The 18,728-nt window shown below is 42.8% G+C and overlaps 2 protein-coding genes across 6 annotated transcripts; both read right to left on the bottom strand.

The window, feature by feature from the left end:
* Positions 1 to 553: 553 nt before the first annotated feature.
* LOC119867690 (histone H2B type 1-C/E/F/G/I) lies at positions 554 to 10,924 on the bottom strand. 5 transcript variants are annotated; one of them, XM_038584364.1, is made up of 3 exons: positions 10,436 to 10,924; positions 10,068 to 10,100; positions 4,341 to 5,047 (listed from the first exon to the last, which is right to left on the bottom strand). In XM_038584364.1, the coding sequence occupies exon 1, from the start codon at positions 10,823 to 10,825 to the stop codon at positions 10,445 to 10,447; it is 381 nt and encodes a 126-aa protein (XP_038440292.1). In that variant the 5' UTR covers positions 10,826 to 10,924; the 3' UTR covers positions 4,341 to 5,047; positions 10,068 to 10,100; positions 10,436 to 10,444. The 5 variants fall into 5 exon arrangements, with proteins under 5 accessions (XP_038440294.1, XP_038440292.1, XP_038440289.1 ...); XM_038584366.1 differs by lacking the exons at positions 4,341 to 5,047; positions 10,068 to 10,100 and adding an exon at positions 554 to 3,324; XM_038584361.1 differs by lacking the exon at positions 10,068 to 10,100 and having other exon boundaries at positions 10,436 to 10,923.
* Positions 10,925 to 11,655: 731 nt separating this feature from the next.
* H1-4 (H1.4 linker histone, cluster member) lies at positions 11,656 to 12,419 on the bottom strand. The gene has a single exon (XM_038584337.1). It carries the CDS (start codon positions 12,370 to 12,372, stop codon positions 11,713 to 11,715), a length of 660 nt encoding a protein of 219 aa, XP_038440265.1. The 5' UTR covers positions 12,373 to 12,419; the 3' UTR covers positions 11,656 to 11,712.
* Between the last annotated feature and the right edge of the window lie 6,309 nt (positions 12,420 to 18,728).

Below are 18,728 nucleotides of genomic sequence, written 5' to 3'. Positions count from 1 at the left end.
CCGACGCTCAACCACTGAGCCACCCAGGCATTCCTCTGAGTGACCCATTTGTACGGTAGGGCAAACATCTAATTACCAAACATCTGCTCTTCTTATCCCTCTGTGAATTACCTTCCCTCTCTATGAAGACCCAGACCCCTGCCCTGTCTCCTTCGTTCAGAACAACAAATATACCTTATTTTGCCTGTCTTTGAAATTCCCATATCTATGTGGCTTCCCCATACAGACAGTATTAAATTTGATTTTCAAGTCTTCATCTTCCCATATCAAATTGATTCTTAGTCCAGCTAAAAGGACCTTGAATTGCAGAGAAATTCTTCCTCCCCAACATTAGAGTTCTGGAATGTGCACAATATTTTATCTTTTTATGCTGCTTATATTTTTCTATAAACCAAGAAAGTATGTATGATACAAAATGCATAAAAACGTGCTCCTCTTGAGTCTGAAAACAAATCATGCATGGATTTGTAAAATACTAATAAAGAAAAAATAAGGATGGGGGAAAATATGCCTGGAAAATGTTACCAAGAGACAGCAAGTACAGCAATAATAATATTAAACAAATTTGAAGGCTCAAAGTATTCGATAGAGAGGTACACTGTAAGGACTTTTGGTTCCAGTGTGGACAAGAAAATATTCTGGAAAGCCACCCTGAAGCAAAATAGCTAAGGACTAGATAAACTGCAAAAACACTGTAACACATCATGGCCCAGAGAAGAAGAAACCAAGGAAAACTCCCCAAATCTCCAAGAACAATACACATCTAGGAGCTGAAGCCTCATAAACACAGCTGATTGGGTTCCCTGGGGGCAAATACCATGATCAGATTCTGCACTTTGTCAATTAATGCCAGCCTCTTCGGAAAAAGAGGATTCTAGGCTTTTCAACTGAACTGGAGACAGCTAGCATGGGGCCACGGCTCTTGAGAAAGCTTGGGCTTGAGGAAACAATATCTATCAAAGATTTCTAAGAAGGAAACCTGTTTGTCTCAGAAGTGGCACTGTGGAGAAAGGCAGAGGAATTTTACCATAAGGATTTCTCCAAAGGCCTAGAGTCTAGACTTTCAGAGGAAGTTACCTGAAATTAAGGAGTGGTGGGCGCCCTCTAGTGTCTCAGGGACTCAAACTTAAACCTTTTCCAGGAAGGAAGCATCTTTAACCCAAGTTGTCTAGGTAGGTATGCATTATTTACTATCTATCTATCTATCTATCTATCTATCTATCTATCTATCTATCTATCATCTATGTATCTATCATCTATCTACCTACCTATCTATCCATCCATCCATCTATCTATCCATCCATCCACCTACCTACCTATTTATCTATCGATCATCTATCTAAGTATTCACGTATTATTTGCTGAGCGCATGTTAAACACCAAGCCCTCTCCGAGCAGTCTGGGTGTACAAATATAAACTCAAATTAATGTGACCTAATGGAGGAAGAAACCACACTGTGACAAGTTAGGCTTCCAAATAAAGAGATCACCTCCTGTCCCTCAGACAAATAATTTCAGATATTGAAATTATACTTAAAGTTTAACGAAGTAAAAATGCAATAATGTAGGTAAGAAGCAAGGGACATTCAGAACAAGGCCCATTTTTAAAACTAATGACAGAACTTCCGGTCATGAGAAAGAACTATACTCCCTAATGACAAAATAAAAATCCCCTGGTAAGATGCAACATTCAGGGTCTTGATGCACCTGACCACACAGCCACTATGTATGGCGGGAACTGCCAGAATTAGAACTTCATGTTTTTAACTGTAGGCCAGTTTTCAGCATGGTACTCTTGGAATCTCATATACCCAAGGAAAACGCTTACGGTTATAGAAGACTGAACAAACAATGAACATACTTCATCTGTGATTCCTGCACCTAACGCATACAAATATCTGATTTATTACAAGGTATACATTTAATAATTTCAAACTTCAACTCTGGCTTCAGAAAAATAACAATAGATACCCAAAAAAACAGTTTCACATATACTGAACTCATCATCATTTAGCTAAACTGTAATAGAAGGGACTTTTCTAAGATAGAAAAGAAAAAAAATCTTCTCACATGCTTGCCAAGTAAAAGCAGTTCTAGATACATGGATGAGAATGACTATCATGAAAGAAACTAATACTCGAATATTTGCAGGAAGGGTCCTATAAATTTGGGACAGTCCTTGGGGCTGTGAAAGCCAGCTGCCCTGCGCATGCTCCGTGAGGGTCCCTCGGCCACTGCAGACGAGGAGCAGGGCCAGCTCACGCAGCCGCACAGGAGGCCACCGAGGGACACCGCGGTCCCGCTGCTCAGGCTGCACACTGCTCGGCTCTGCGTCCTTCTCTGCGCACCGCCCAGCGTTGCTGCGAAGGTCCAGAGGCAGCTGTGCGAGGCCGGCTCCAGCAGGGGGCGCCGCGGGAAACCGCCAAGGCGGAGGCGACGCGCGACCCCACGGGGGCGGGGGAGGGGGAGACCCGGAAGAACGTAGCGTGGCGCACGCGGAACTGGAGGCTCCTTGGGGCACTGGGCGGGCCGTGTGCGCGGAAGCGGACCAATGAGAGGGCAGCGTGGACGGCGTGGAAGGAGGGGCCGCTGAGGGAGCCGGCGTGGGGGCGTGGCTAGGAGCCCGGGGACGTGGGGGCGGGGCTTGTCGGGCCTGGGGGTCATTTCCACTCCCGAGTGGACGCAGGGGGCGGAGGACGGCCGCTGCCACTTCTTAGGACTTTCCAGTTCCCGTTGAAAGGGGAGTGTGATTGTTGTGTGGCTGTTTCGTATTAGTATTGCGAGGAAATCCCCTCTTCTGGTTGAAAGCACAGGTCTGTGGTGTGAGTCCTGCACCCGGAGCATCGCAGCAGCACTTGGATAACATGGAAATGCAAATAATGGGATCCTGCTAGAGATCCAGGGAATCAGGATCTGTGAAGTGGGCCCAGCCATCTGTTTTACAAAAACAGTGCAGGTGATTTTGGTGCACGCTGAAGTTTGAGACTGCTTCCAAGTATTGTGATTCCCTTAATTCAGATGCTGGAGGTGACCCCTCAAATGTCAGCTGAGCTCAACCAAGCTGTTGACCTTCAAGATCGTCACCAAAGCCAAACCAGTGCTTAGGTCTTACCCACTCAGACATCCATGCCAGGCCATAAAGTGAAAAACAAATTGTATGTCTGGAAAGGCGAGATCTCGAAGGATTGTTATCTACAATCAATGCAGAATTCCATTTCTCCAGATTTTATGAGTCCTCCCTTTTCATTTACAGACGTTTTGCACTCATTTAGACTTCCCAGCAAAGGTAGTCCGTGGTAAATAATGAATTCCCAGTCACTGGGCCTGTAACAGAAGTAAATTCTGCTTTTATAATTAGAGCAAAAACTACAATGAAAATGCTAAGACACCTGATGTAGGCTCTTACTGAGGTAATGCTCTCGCTCTAATGAACCAGTGTACAGCAAACCAGGACAGGTTAGATTTGAGCGGGATATACACACTAATTATTCTCAGGCAGATCAGACTTTCATACTTCATAAATTCCATGAGGTCATCCACATTTTCAGTTATGGTTTGCATTCATTTCTTCTCTGCATTCATACCTCTCCTATGTCAGAAGAAGAAAAAAGGGTTCTTCTTCAGTCCCATTTTGCCATCAGTATTAATATTTCTTATACAAGGAAGAGAGTTCTTTTAATGTGTTTGTATAATGTGCTATGAGATATCTTTACTCCCGTGTTACGTTTATGTTTTAGTCATTGTTAGCACAAACAGTTAATGAGTCAAACCATGCTTAGTCGAGATATTCTTGAATAATATTATCTTTCTTCCAAATCCCCCAAATATAGTTCTTGAGGTGGGATTCTAGTCGTCCAAAGGCTCCTGTTTTCTTGTTAGTTTTTCTTCTGAGAAGAATTGGCTACTCCAATTGTCCTTTTAATTCAGTGACTAAAGAAAATGGATTTGCTAGCGATTGTTGCTTACTAAATGTCCATCAGTGTTGTTAAACCTTTACATGACATATCTCATTTAATCCTTCAAAGTACACTACTTCCTAGAATTATTATTGTTGCTGTACAGATGTGGAAATAAGTATCAAAACGCTGAGTCACTAAATCAATGGGACCATTGCAATAACTCAGCTCTGGCCTCTCTCCTTATTGTTATAGATTGATGTGCATTGACAGCCTACTGTATGGGCAGAACAGCTTTGGGCATTTGGAGGTCAGCTGCAAAAAGAAACCTAACCCAACCCAGTGGAGCTTACAGTCTGGAGAATGGGAAGAGGAAACAAATAATACACAGATTCATGTCAGTTAGTGCTAAGTGTAATGAAGAAGAATAAACAGAGCAAGTTATGAAGGAGATAGAAGGGTGCCATTTTACTTTTGCAGGTCAGAGAGTACCTCCCAGACATGGTAACATTGTAACCCATCCACTCGCCCCAAGACCCACGAAACGTGGGGAGTATTTCAATATGTAACAGGTGCTATGCCCAGGTGAAGTGCCCAAAAGATGACAAGGTCTATCCCCTCATCTCCCTCTTTTCCCTTTCTGCTCTCTCTGGCTAGTGTGCTCTGTGGCTTCTCTTCGGTCTTCAGGCTCTTTAGCCATTTGCTGCTTCCATTCTTTTTCTGAGTCCCTCTCAATATCTCTCACCTTCTTTCCCTATGCTCCATGTTTCTCCTTAAAAAATCGTCGTAATTTGGCTGTGATACTTGTTATTGTATTGTACTATGAAATACAGCCTAACCTTCATGGTTAAACTTTTAGACAAAATTCTAAAACTTTAGTCCTTCACTTCTTCCACAATTCCCAGTCCCTATCCATGGTAGCAAAGGTCATGGTTATGGAAGGAAAAGCCATTCAAATGCTGCTGTTCATGTAAAGCAAAGGGAGCCTTCTGTTCTGTGCAGCACTGCATGTCCACGACACCAAAACGAAACTTGAGAACTGTGGGCATCCCCTGGGTGATCTCCACCGCTCCTCAGTCTTCCTTCCAGCGCCAGGGCTTGGAGGACCACTGGGAGTATAAATCAGGCGGGAGACAGCTGAAGTTGTTCATCTGAACAAAGTACAAAAAATAGCCTTCCGTAAGAAATCTCCTTATAACTTTTGAGTTCACACTCGACCTGAATAATCCAAACTATTTGACAGAACCATCAAAAGGCAAATAGTTGGAGAATTCAAGTTCTGGTCAATGACAGATATCTGATCAAAACTGTAAAAACATAGTTTTTCTTAAGACGATGTGCATAGTAAAGAGCTAATATTAAGCGAAGGGAGGTGTGGCCTTTGCCCTTTGCTGAGAGGTGATGTGTAGGCCCTTGGAATGTCCTGCAGGATAAGAATACCTTTGTTTACAAAGAGGCCTTGGGCTGTTCAGGACACTGTACATAATGTCCTTTATGTTGGGGGCTTTGGGCCGTGTGGTGTCTGGACTACCTCCAGAGGGACTGCAGAGTAAGAGATCAGCCACGTGGACAGTAAACCATGTGTATGTGATGAAGCCCCTTGGTTGGCAATGTGTATTGTGTTGTTAAAATATTGTTGTGTTGCAGGGAGGCAGTAACTCTCCCTATTCCCCCAAAGGGCAAGGACTACAGAAGCTCCGAGTTAGGAACCCTCAGAGACCCTGCTCTTCTGCTTCTTACTTTGGCTTAACCTATTCTTTTGTTATAATAATCCCCAACTTTGAGTATAATAACTTTTAGTGAATTCTGTGAATCATCTAAAGAATAACTAAATCTGAGGATGGTTTTGGTAAACCCATCAAGTTTGCAGCTGATGTCAGACATGAGGGCAATCTTATGGGACTATACCTTGACTTCGGACTATAGCACAAAGATATTAGTATACTCTATTCTAAATATGACTAAAATATTTGGATGAATATTTTGCATCAATTAATGAGTTCTGTAGTTGCCATAAACCGGCCATCAGATTTCTAAAGAGTGATAAACATTTTAGGTGTGAGTAAATGATTATTAAAATAAATAAATAAGAAGCAAGCAATGAGCTGTGGGTTTCCTTGATCGCCTACAAACCTGAGCGCTCCAGAAGGACAAGAACAACCTCATCTCTCTTTGTATCTCTAATGCCCAAAGATCTTCCATGACTATCTCTGGATTTATAAGAAATACTTGGAATGATTGCCATGGTACAATTTAGTAGGGAATTTTGACACATGTCAAGGGTCTCCTTATAAGCCTTCATGACTAAACTATGCTTTTAGTTTCTTCTTTCATGTCCCTCTGCTACCTCCTAATCTGTTACTTTACACTTGAAGCATTGTAGGTCATTTTTAAGTCTGACTCAATCATTAACTCAAATTTTGCCTTTGAAGTCTATTAATGTAGCTTTAACTTGTCCAATTGCAAAATTTATTAATTGGTCCTTCCAGATTGTTAATTTCTTATATTTTCATAAGTTAAAGTATTTTCTGGGGTTTTATCTTTTTATTTTGTTTTCTCTTTTAACTTGTTTTCTCCACACCCATTAGTTTTGTTGGACATTCTTATAACCCTCATGAACCAGAGTCTTGTTGTACAGATGGCTGTTTAGGAGTTTTCAGATGAATTCATTCAATATTTTCTCTAAGTACCTGCAATGTGCTGCTATATGTAATGCAGAGACACTGTTTGGTCCCTTACAATCTTAGGGAAAAGTCGACCTGGGCATCATGTGGGAGTTTCAGTGGATTTTGTGTTTATGGATAGTGGTCAATTATGGTCTAATTTCCTGGAATCCTTTTTTTTTTTTTTTTTAAGATTTTACTTATTTATTTACCAGAGACAGAGAGAGCACCAGCAGTGGGAAGTGGCCGAGGGAGAAGCAGACTCCCCCACTGAGCAGGCAGCCCAATGCAGGGCTCCATCCCAGGACCCTGGGATCATGACCTGAGCTGAAGGCAGTCGCTTAACTGAGCAATCCAGATGCCCCCAATTTCCTGGAATTCTTAAAGAGCTACCACTTAGAAAAGTATTAGGTCCAAGTGATTATACAGTTGACTTCTGTCTACTGTCTAAAGCACAAATACTTTTATACAATCAAGTATTTAAAGCATAAAGAAGACGATGTGTTGGTTTCGCAGTATGTTCACAAATGTGCTATCTTTCCCTTGAAAGGTAGAGCCTAGTTGCCCTTCTGAGTATACGCCATTTTTTAAGTGACTTGTTTCTAATTAATAGAAAGTGGTAGAAGTGACAGCGTGTGACATTTGAAACTAGGTCATAGAGACTCTGTGACAAATTCCTCCTCCCTTCTCTCTATGATTTGTCTTTGTGGAAGAGAGCCAGTTAGCCGTCCTGACAGGTCTATGTGGCTAGAATTGGAGGTCCTCCTGCTGAGAGCCCACAGGAACTTGGGTGGCATGGGAGTGAGCCACCTTGGAAGGGAACCCACAGTTAAGCTTCAGGTGACTGCTGTGCGTGTTTGCATCTTGACTTCAGCCTCATGAGAGATCCTGGCCAGAACCTCCCAGGAAATCACTTCTAGGTTCCTGATCCCTCCCCGCCCCCCACAAAAAATAAATAATAAATGTTCATTGATTTAAGCTGTTGAGTTTTGGGGTAGTTTGTTACCTAGCAGCAGATGGAGGAGAGGCTCACAATTAAGCGTTCAAAGTTACCATAGTCTTATTGACCAAATCTGATACAGGTAACCGAAAAGGGAAAATCACAGAATGATTTTATGTGTGTAGAGAGGAGGAAAAATCCCCCGGAAATCTAAAATGTGCGCAGCCAGTATTTAAGATACTAATAGAAAATGACCAAAGAAGATTTGGCCTTGGAATACAAGTATAGGGTAGCATTAGGGAATCTACTCATAATTTATTGTAGCAGGCTAGAGGAGGAAAAGCCCTTGATTTCATCAAATACCGAAAATTCACACATCATTCATAATAAACCTTTAAAAATATATTTAGAAGGAAACTAACCAACACACACAGATTATATACATATCCATGCATGCAAGCAAACAGGTTTTTAACAAGTCAGGAACTACTAAAGCCACTTTAGTGAAAAGGAAGAAAATGACGGTGATGCCCTAACATGGCATATAGCGTGTGACATTAACTAACACAATACCATGATAAAAATAGTTACAGAAATAGTTATTGGAAAAAATATCAAAGTTTCTGGTCTGCTAATGATAGTACTATATGTAACAGTCCATTAAATCATCACATATTGATTAGGTTTTGCAAAATTTGGTAATCAGATAGATATCAAGTGCATGTAAATAATCTATTTGTCAATTATCCTCCCACTCTCAGGAATTTATAACAGTGCTTCAGTCTATTGCCATCTAGCAGAACAGATTAGAAAACTAGCTTTACGTTTGTTGGGAGAATTTATGGGGTTTGGTTCACAGTGTGACAGAGTGACGTCCGTTTTGGTGTATGAGTTTTACCCTATTTTATTGATTTTGAGGTACATGAGTAATCCATTAACTCTGAAAAATTCTCAGCCATGATCATTGGAAGCTCACACCAGCATCAATCTCTCTGGTTGTTCTTGTGGTGCCATGATTAGATACATGGCAGACAATTTTACTACTAATTCCAGATCTCTTAAACTCACTTTTACATTTCTCTCCCTGCATTTTGGATAAATAAGGTCTGCTTACAGAATTCATGAAAATTCTTCATCTGGAGCCTATTGATTTTTTTGGTCCGTTTAGCAAGCCTTTAATTTTAATTTTCATATGATTAATGTATATTAACGTGTATATCCACACCTTCATTTCTGGAAGTCATATTTGGTTCTTTCGACTCTTTTTGGTAAATTCTTTGTATTCTTAATCCCTCAGCATATTTCACTTAGTGTTTTCCTTTTCCTTTTTAAAGATATTCAAGTTAGCAACTTGAAGTTTGTATCAGTTCATTTTCTTTTTACTCCTTTTGTTTCCACTGTGTGCTTCTCTTCTTGTTGGTTACATTGTCTTGTTGAATCCTGTGTTGATTTTGGTTGTGAAGCTGCTCTTTCATTTTCTTTGCTATCTTCTGTGTGGAGGATTTGCTGAGACCAAAAATGAAGCTTATTCCTTCAGAGAGGATTTGTATTTGCCTTGAGCGGGTGCTCAGGGGTACAAAGCCAGCTTGGGAGATCTCGGAGTTAATCCTCAGCCCGGGTGTTCTGAATCCCTGTGATGTCAGTGCCAGAAGCAAGTGAGTGGTGGTCGGAATTGTGGGTGGCACAATCTACCTTGCTCAGCACGGAGGGTGAGCACACACTGTTGCCATCTTCTGGGCGAGTGGGTGTGTGGGGGTGCCCATGTGCTATCTGGTCGTGTGCTCATTTCTAGTTCATCCTTCTACCCTGAGGATGGAACCGGTGAGTGTGTCAGCTACACCTGGAAAGATAATCTCATCCGTTTTCTTGGGGGAACTCTCAACTGTTGACTGCTTACCCCCTGGCCAGTTCCTCCCAGCTCCCCAGCTTTTCCCCCCAGATTTCTTTTCCCCACAATAATCCATTCCCAGCAGCAGCAGAAACCCTTTATGCCATCTGACCTTGTGCAGCAGAAGCCACATCCTCCCGGGAAGGGCTTTCTTTCCCTTTCTATCTCCTCTCAGTCCTCGCCTCTCAGGGACACGGGGCAAGGGGCCAGGGGAGGAAAGGGGGCCTCAGTCCTGGGGTAACTTTTGCCTCTCCAGTCAGACACTTTATGGGATTGAGTAGTGGGCTTCTCTCTTGTGACCCTGGGGTCTTCCCAGCTAAGGATGCTGGAAGAAGACCGGCAATGCAATAGGACTTTGTAGGAGAGAAGCTATAGTAGCTGACAGGATTTGAAAGCCCTTCCAAGTCAGGACAGGTTCCCTTTCCTGTCTGTCTGCGCCTTTAGGATACAGCACAAGACTCCTCCTCTCTGATCCCCACCCTACCTCCCCCACCAGCAGAAATGGGCGCTATTGCAAAGCTAGCAAGCCAGCAAAGCCTGTGTAAGATTTCCATGAAAACTCATGCTGTCTTAAGCTTGTTTTCATTATTGCATATCTATATGCTGAAAAGGAAAAGAAAAGCTCTGAGCAAAACAAAGTTTTTACAGCATGCTTTGTGCTCTGGGGAAACCGTTCTTACCCAAGTCCTTGAATGTCACGATGAATTTGGAGCCTGCGCACAGGAAGGAGAGCTGTACACTTGAAGTGGCATTTTCATTTAAAATTGAGGTTTAGTGTTGCGAAACTAAGGAATAATGGTTGTACAGAACCGGTTTTGGGCATAGCGAGCGCTCAATTTATGATGGGTATGGCTATCGACCGGGAAATGTGGCATCCTTGCTACGCAATCCTAAGAGAAAATTATAGAGCCTGTAGCGATGTATCGATCTTAGAGTAAACTTGATTAGGGTGCATTTGAGAATAGTTTTTAGAAAGCATTATAGCTCATTTGTTGAAAGCATGCGTGGCTCTGAAAAGAGCCTTTGGGTTTGGGAAGGAGACGCTTACTTGGCACGTTTACTTGGAGCTGGTGTACTTGGTGACGGCCTTGGTGCCCTCGGACACGGCGTGCTTGGCCAGCTCCCCGGGCAGCAGCAGGCGCACGGCCGTCTGGATCTCCCTGGACGTGATGGTCGAGCGCTTGTTGTAATGCGCCAGGCGCGACGCCTCGCCCGCGATGCGCTCGAAGATGTCGTTGACGAACGAGTTCATGATGCCCATGGCCTTGGACGAGATGCCCGTGTCGGGGTGCACCTGCTTCAGCACCTTGTACACGTACACCGAGTAGCTCTCCTTGCGGCTGCGCTTGCGCTTCTTGCCGTCCTTCTTCTGCGCCTTGGTCACCGCCTTCTTGGAGCCCTTCTTCGGGGCCGGCGCGGACTTGGCGGGTTCTGGCATCGTAGCGTTTAGTTAGAACACTGTACCTAAAACTTGGGTAAAGTCCCAAAGCCTCGTTTATTTATAGATGCGGTATTCAAATGTGGTTAGTCACATTTCGCTTGTGATTGGATTAATTTTACTGTGTCGTCACAAATGCGAATTGTAAAAGATACTTGCAAATCTAGCTTGTCATTGGCTGCCTCGTTTCTTTGCTTCCTTCCAATCAGAAGGTTCAGAGTAGGGTGCCGAAAGCTACTATAAATAAGCCTCTAAAGCAATTGCGCTTGTTTCAGTGAGAGCTAGTGAAGTTTTGCTAATAGGTTAGCTTTGGGAATTTTGATATAGATTGCTCTCTGCTGGCTAGTAGAGTTTCCTGCGTTGAGTCTGAGGCTTGCACGGGGGACACCTGGTGGCCATGCGGACGTCCTAGATGCGGAGTTCTGAGCAAGTGTAATTATACTCACAAGTACATTATATTCCTTGCCAGCTAGCCTAATCGACTTAGAATAGCAGGACGTGCGTAATTGTTAGTCTTTAAGGGAATGTGGTGTTGCTAGTTTGTAAAAAATTAGAAAAAAAAGGGTCCCTCCAATTTGTTCCCATCGCCCCGTAGCAGTGTCCCCATTTTTAGGAGGCAGAGGATGATTGGGGAGACCGCATTATCTGCTCAGTTTTATGCACCATTAAACCCCGGAACCTGAAAGTTGCTAAAGGATTGTGTGCGTGACTGGCGTCGCTACGAGAATCCCGTCCTTTCGCCCAAGTCCCGCCCATTCGCTGTCGCGGCGTCCTTCCCGTCACGCCCCCTGCGCACGCACAGTGCAACAGCTCTTTTACTGAGGTCTGGGGGTGGCTCTGAAAAGAGCCTTTGGGTTGTATGGAGCTAAGTAGTTGGCCGAAGAAACTTATTTCTTCTTAGCGGCTGCCTTCTTTGGCTTGGCTGCCTTGGGCTTGGCGGTCTTTGGCTTGGCCGCCTTGGGTTTCACAGCTTTGGCCTTCGCAGGGCTCTTAGGCGCCTTCTTGGGCTTGGCCGCCTTCGCCTTCTTGGGGCTTTTGGCCTTTTTGGCTCCTGCGGCTGCGGCGGGCTTCTTCGCCTTCTTGGGGGTCTTCTTAGCGCTCTTCTTGGGGGTGCCGGCCCCCCCCGCCTTCTTGGGCTTCTTGGCCGTCCCCGCCGCCCGCTTGGGCTTGGCCGCGCCCGCCTTCTTTGCCTTGGGCTTGGCCTCCCCCGAGGCCGCCTTCTTGTTGAGCTTGAAGGAGCCCGAGGCGCCGGTGCCCTTGGTCTGCACCAGGGTCCCCTTGCTCACCAGGCTCTTGAGGCCCAGCTTGATGCGGCTGTTGTTCTTCTCCACGTCGTAGCCGGCGGCCGCCAGCGCCTTCTTGAGCGCGGCCAGGGACACGCCGCTGCGCTCCTTGGACGCGGCCACGGCCTTGGTGATGAGCTCGGACACCGGGGGCCCGGACGCCTTGCGCTTGGCTGCGCCGGCGGACTTGCGGGCCTTCTTCTTCACCGGCGTCTTCTCCGCGGGGGCCGGGGCGGCGGGCGCGGCGGGCGCGGTTTCAGACATGTCGAAAGCGGGCGCGGGGAGAGAACTCGAGCCGGAAGCGGAGGCACTGGCCGGGACTCGGGCCGCGCCGCTGCGCCCTCCCGTTTATATAGGGCGGAGCTGCGCCGTGATTGGTGCGCTGTCCAGCCCGCCTCGCTGGCAGCCTCAGAGTGTCCTCTCGGATCCGGAGTTGTGTTTGTTACACCTCAAAAAATGCCAAAAATATCAAAATTCTCTGCATCGAATCGACCGGTTTTTCTCCGAAAATGATCCCCGAAGCCTCGGGCTTCACGCTGGTCTCAAATGATGAAGAAAGCACCACGCTTTATGCCAAAAACTTGCCATATTTCCCGCCGTGCTCTTCAAATTTCAACTCAGAGCAACAAAACTTTCTATTTTCTTCGTAAATTATAAACCGATCTTTAACTGTGGAGTTTTCTGACCTCTCAAATAGGATTCTCCAAGTGGTTAGCTTCTTATATGTCCAAAAACTATGCCACTGGCACTAAGATTTTTATTATAAATCTGCGCTTAAGTGAGGGAAGTAACACAGGCTCCTAGGAGAGTCCTGCCTATTGAGCCGAGGGCATTTGAGTTCATCAACCTGGTTTAGTTTAATGCCAAACAAATTGCTACCCATTTGGGGTTAGATTTTGAACCCTTGGTACATCAATCTATGCAGTCATGGTTTTATTTCTATCTGCTGCACCTGGGTTTTAAAATAATTCTTTAGGATAATTCTTTTCCTTTCTGCTCCCAATGGTTGGGGGCGGGGCTGTTGCTTCTCTTTTCCCTGGACAACTGCTCCATGAGTTTAGATACCTTGAATTCAGGATATTTGAGAGGGTAAGGGGATCCCAAAACACAGGGTATACAGATGGAAAAGGATTATTTTTCACATGACCCAGAGACGATGTCCCTAAAATCACGGGAAATGGAGGGGGACTTTGAAGTATTTGCAGTGTTGTTGAGTTCTTTTGGCACATTCCTCAGGATTAAACTAATAAACGAGTTAGGACTGAAATATAAGTCTTGATCATAAGGAGAAAGAAATGAGAAGTGTAAATTATAAGATATTTACTCCTCATTATTAGAGAAACGCAGACCCTGTTATTACTTAATAGTTGATGAATGGCTAGTCCACACACCAAATATGGCTTTAGTCATGAAGATCGTAACTCTGTGCTTCCCAGAGTTCCATAACAAAGAAAACAAGTTACATGTAGGATTGAATTAGAAGTTTAGATTCCCATCTCAGAGACAGATCTTTGAGGGATGATGCAAGTTAAGTCATTACCCTCTGAGGACTCCTTTGCAAGATCTCTGAAAGATGATTTATTTAGTTAGCTGCCCAATCAGCAAAGAGTACACATTGGCAATGGACACCTAATTAAAGGAATTATTCCTAGAAAATGGTCTGGATGGAATTGTCTTTAAAAATTTGCGAGCCGTGAGAGACAAAGTACAATTTTGGCCAGTGCTATAAAGTGATGTGACACTATCCCTTGGGTGCAGCTGGTTGTAACACAGCCCTGGACATCACATTAATTTTTAGTTTTGTTGCCGCAAATCTTCTCCACACACAACAGATCCTGCTACTGAAGTAAAAAAGGATACATATCTTTGATACAGCATTAATTAAATGTTTCAAATTAGTGTTATTTAAATTAATGCTGATATAAAGGTCTTGTAAATTATTACATTTATATTATCATTATTTAAAGCCTTAATGTATAAACATTTCAATGTAATTAGTGTGTGTTAGTCAAAAATATGCCCTTTGGTATATATTAAAACAAAAAGGGAGAGGATAAGGTTCCAAAACAGACCAGTTGTAATAACTAGGGAAACTGATTCACAGGGACTCAGTCCCAGAACAGTGTGTTATACTCATTTTCAATGACAATATCTCCTGTAAATGGCTGAATTTTACACAACTCATTGAAGTTTTCTCTTAAATGTCTAACTTGATTCGATGTATCCCTTCCTATTTCTGACTTGGAGGGACATAAACTCTCCAAATCATAGGTGATCTTTCAACTCACCTATGCTTGTGTCCTATGGTATGGTGTGTTTTCCTATAAATAAATAAAGTTAAGTGATGGATTCAAAGAATATGTAGAGGATCTCCCACTATTAAAGCAAATATTTATTTGATACTCTTCTGCAATGAAATAGGAGTAACACCAAAATGCTCTACTTTACTATTGATTTGTCTACTTGACTGGCTGTATCTCAACCACCTAGTGTGTTGAGCATGTGTGCCTGTATTTAAAATATAGATTCCAAAGTCTTGCTCCAGATGATTCTGAATTGATAACTCCAATGAGTCTCAAAATCTGAATATTTAAGAAATCCTCTGTTCCCTTTGATGCCCAGCTGAGTTTGGCAACTACCACTTTTAGTGGACATGAGCGACACGACAAAGGTGTTTTCCCACATGCGAGAGTTCCTATGGATTTCTGGACTTGTCTGTGAGACAAGTCCATGTTGGATGTGACCCCATGTTGAGAGGATGGAACCAGCAGCAGTCCAGTCCTGACTTCCCTGGATTCCCACCTGACTGAGCACTAGAGTGGGCTCTAGAAGGAGAAAGGACAGTGATGACAAAGGCTTCTGTGCTTCATGAGTTTCCATCTACCTAAGGTGGATTCCCAGAATCACCTAGTACAGTATCTCTACTTCTCATTCCATTTTATCATTCTTAATAAAAACTACCCTTTTCTGTTTACTGGTTATTATACACTGTGCTACCTACATTCTTACTTAGTGCAAAAATCCCTAGGTTTGGATATTGTCACTATTTTACATAGGGGGATATGGGCTTACACAGGCTAAGGGCTTCTGAATCGGCTGTGAGGTACATCTAGGATTCCAGCTCTCACCTCTCTGGCTCCAAAGTATGTGTTCTGAAAGTGTGCTCCAGACTGCAGATCTGAATAATCATTAGAGATTGTGAAATCAATTTAGTAGCACAGGCCAAATGTTTCTTTTTTTAATGATCTAGGATAAGATATCAAACACTAGAGCCCTATTCATATGGTTTCAGTTATCCACTTAGCTCTTTGTGCGGTGATGCCCTCCGTGTGAAATGTGGCTCTTCTGTGCATGACCATACAATGAGATTGGGAGGAGTCTTCCTCATGCAACTTCTTGAACTCATGACATATTCTCAAGTATTCTCTAATGAGCTAAAAAAAAGTAATTTCCTAATATTGACTTTTTTTAAGCCTCTAAGAAAAACCTTCAGTGAGGGAAAGTGGGATGTACTCATCGAACATTTCCATTTTGGACACGATAGCAATTGTGCTAAGAGGAACAGCAATATGATTTGCAGAAAAGTTGAAAGGAAAGGGAGGCTTCTACTTAGTTCCCTTTACTCCACAATTCTGGGTTCCAAGCACTTGATTCTGGACTTGGCTATTCTAATATTATCACAATCACTTTATTGAAGACAGTTTGAGGAAGAGGTTTTTTTTTTTTTTTCTTTAAAGATTTTATTTATTCATGAGACACACACACACAGAGTCAGAAACAGAGGCAGAGAGAGAAGCAGGCTCAGCATGGGGAGCCCACTGCAGCACTCGATCCCGGAACCCTGGGATCATGACCTGAGCCAAAGGCAGATGCTCAACCACTGAGCCATCAAGGTACCCCAACAGGTTTTTTTGTTGTTGTTGTACAACAAATGAGTGTGTTGTCTTCCCTCCCTGGCTTTCTCATAGGAGGTGTGTTATGTGTACCATATGAAGACCACCTGTAGAACTCTGTGTGTTGGGACAGACTTCCCCTTTGTGGACTTTTAACAAGTCCTCTATCTCAGCTTTTGGTGTAGAACATTTCTGGAGGATTTTTCTTTAAAGGAGTGATATGTTACTTTTAAACTTGTTATTTTTGGGATGCCTGGGTGGCTCAGTGGTCTGCCTTTGGTTCAGAGAATGATCCCAGGTCCAGATATTGAATCCCACATTGGGCTCCCTGTGAGGAGCCTGCTTCTCCCTCTATGTCTCTGCCTCTTTCTCTGTGTCTCTCATGAATAAATAAATAAATAAATAAATAAATAAATAAATAAATAAATCAATCTTGTTATTCTTTTTATCTTATTCCAGCCATCAAAAGTGTGGTTGCATATCCTATGCTATAGGTTGCCAGCTTGGCAACTATGAAATATTTGGAAGAACTTTAATATCCACATATAAGAGGGCAGTTGAATGAACTAGGGCATACTTGCAGAATTGAGGAATATGCAGCTACAAAAATGAGTGAGAAAGATCCCTATGAAGTAATAAGGAGTAAATTCCAGGATGTATGACTAAATGAAGAAGCCAAGTGCACGAGTATCCACAGTATGATACCCTCCATAAGCGAAAGAAGAGGATATAAGAGTTCACATTTTCTGCTTAGTTATGCAGAAGATAGACAGGAAGGATAAACCAAAAACAAAGGAGATGGGTTATTTATGGGGGGAGAGTTAGAAAGGAGTAAAAGAAGGGAGAATGGCAAACAGAGTAGCAAGGATGAGGAGGGAAGAACGGTTTATTGAGTATGTCTGCTTGTGCAACTCTGACTCTTACAACTATAGTAAGGTTTCACATACTAGCAAAATAAACTATTAAAAGTGATAGGATTGGGAAAGGAACCCAACACGGAATGTAAGCACTAACAAATGAGCCAAGCTGTATTAACTCAATAACATAATAACACTGAAAGGGTGTAATCTAATAAAAGTGTTTCAGGGATATGGATTAATCATTCTGAAACTACCGATGTGTCTACTAGAGTTGACCAACAAAGTAAGTATGTTGTAGAAAATGACATGTAGTGTTCTTACTGGTGGAAAGACAAATATTTGGTAGAAATGAATCTTATGGGCCTGGATTAGAACCAGAGGTGTATCTACAGTTATATAGGTACAGAGACATAGTGTGTGTGCTGGATTAATATACACATGTATTTCCTTGCTCTGTCAGCTGACAGGGCCCATAAGTAGTGACACCCTTGCAGCAATCAGCACACCTGATACACAATCTTTGACTTTTAAGCATTATTCTCCAATAGAACCAGGGCTTCTTGGATAACTGATTGATTCCAAGGATGGAGCAGGGAAAATACAGGATGGGCCTGGAACATCTTATGGTACCAGAAGATAAGGAAATGTTTTTAAAAGATGGAAACGTCATGCCAGCCAGTCTTAAGGAGCAACCAATGACCAAAACTGGTGCCATTTGAGCAACAAAATAAAAATGGATAATATTGAACTTTTTAATTCCTCAAATAAAATATGTATCCATCAATAAATACAGACATAAAGAGAGGGGATAACTCTGCCCTGTTGCAGATGCAGTCCGCAAGTGGATTCTAACATCACTTGGTGAGCATTTAAGGAGCAATAGGATCTTCAGTCTCAAGAGTGTCTTCCCTAAGACACCTTTCAGCTATGAAGCAAAGGTAGAAAGTGTACAGTGGCTAACCTCAGCAGGCATCACCTTCACGAAGTGAGCCAGGTAAACACGACAAGTAATAGGACATATTGACATTGTGAAATCCTTGAGTTGAGAAGACACTTCCTCATTTTTGTGATAGTTCCTGGCTGAAATGCACAAACTCACTCCAATGATAAAACATCAGACAAACTCAAACCGAGTGGCATTCTTTAAAATAACTATAAATCCTCCTCCAGTGTGAAGGTCATGAAAGACAAGGACAGACTACAGAACTGTTATTAGATTTGCAAATACTGAGGAAAGCAGTAATTTAAATCAGTGTAGGATGCTGAATAAGATCCTGGAACAGAAAAAGGACTGGGGTGGAAAAGTTTGTCAATTTGAAAAAAAGTCTAAAGTTTAGTAAATAATATTGTTCCAATGTCTACTTCCTGTTCTTTTGTTTTATTTTGTTTTCTTGCATTTCCTGAATTTTTTGTACAATGGTTATGGAAGTCATTAACCCTAGGGGAAGTCAGTTGAGGGATATAAGGGAATTTTTGTACTAGTTTTGCAACTTTCTTGTAAATCTAAAATTAGTTCAAAATAAAAAGTTGGGCAGCCCCAGTGGCGCAGCGGTTTGGCGCCGCCTGCAGCCCGGGGTGTGATCCTGGAGACCCGGGATCGAGTCCCACATCAGGCTCCCTGCATGGTGCCTGCTTCTCCCTCTGCCTGTGTCTCTGCCTCTCTCTCTCTCTAGCTGTGTCTCTATGAATAAATAAATAAAATCTTTAAAAAAAAAAAATAAAAAAATAAAAAAATAAAAAGTTTTCTAAACAAGTTTCTCTTCACATTTCATCATGATATAACATTTTTTCATAGAAAGGGAAAATATGGCTAAATATGACAGAGATTATCTATAGCATTGGAAATGTAGATGATTTTTATTCTTGT

Source organism: Canis lupus, chromosome 35, assembly GCF_011100685.1.
Source record: "Canis lupus familiaris isolate Mischka breed German Shepherd chromosome 35, alternate assembly UU_Cfam_GSD_1.0, whole genome shotgun sequence".
NCBI lineage: Eukaryota > Metazoa > Chordata > Mammalia > Carnivora > Canidae > Canis > Canis lupus.
The sequence above is the reverse complement of the archived record's forward strand: the minus strand, read 5'-3'. Positions and strand labels throughout refer to the sequence as shown.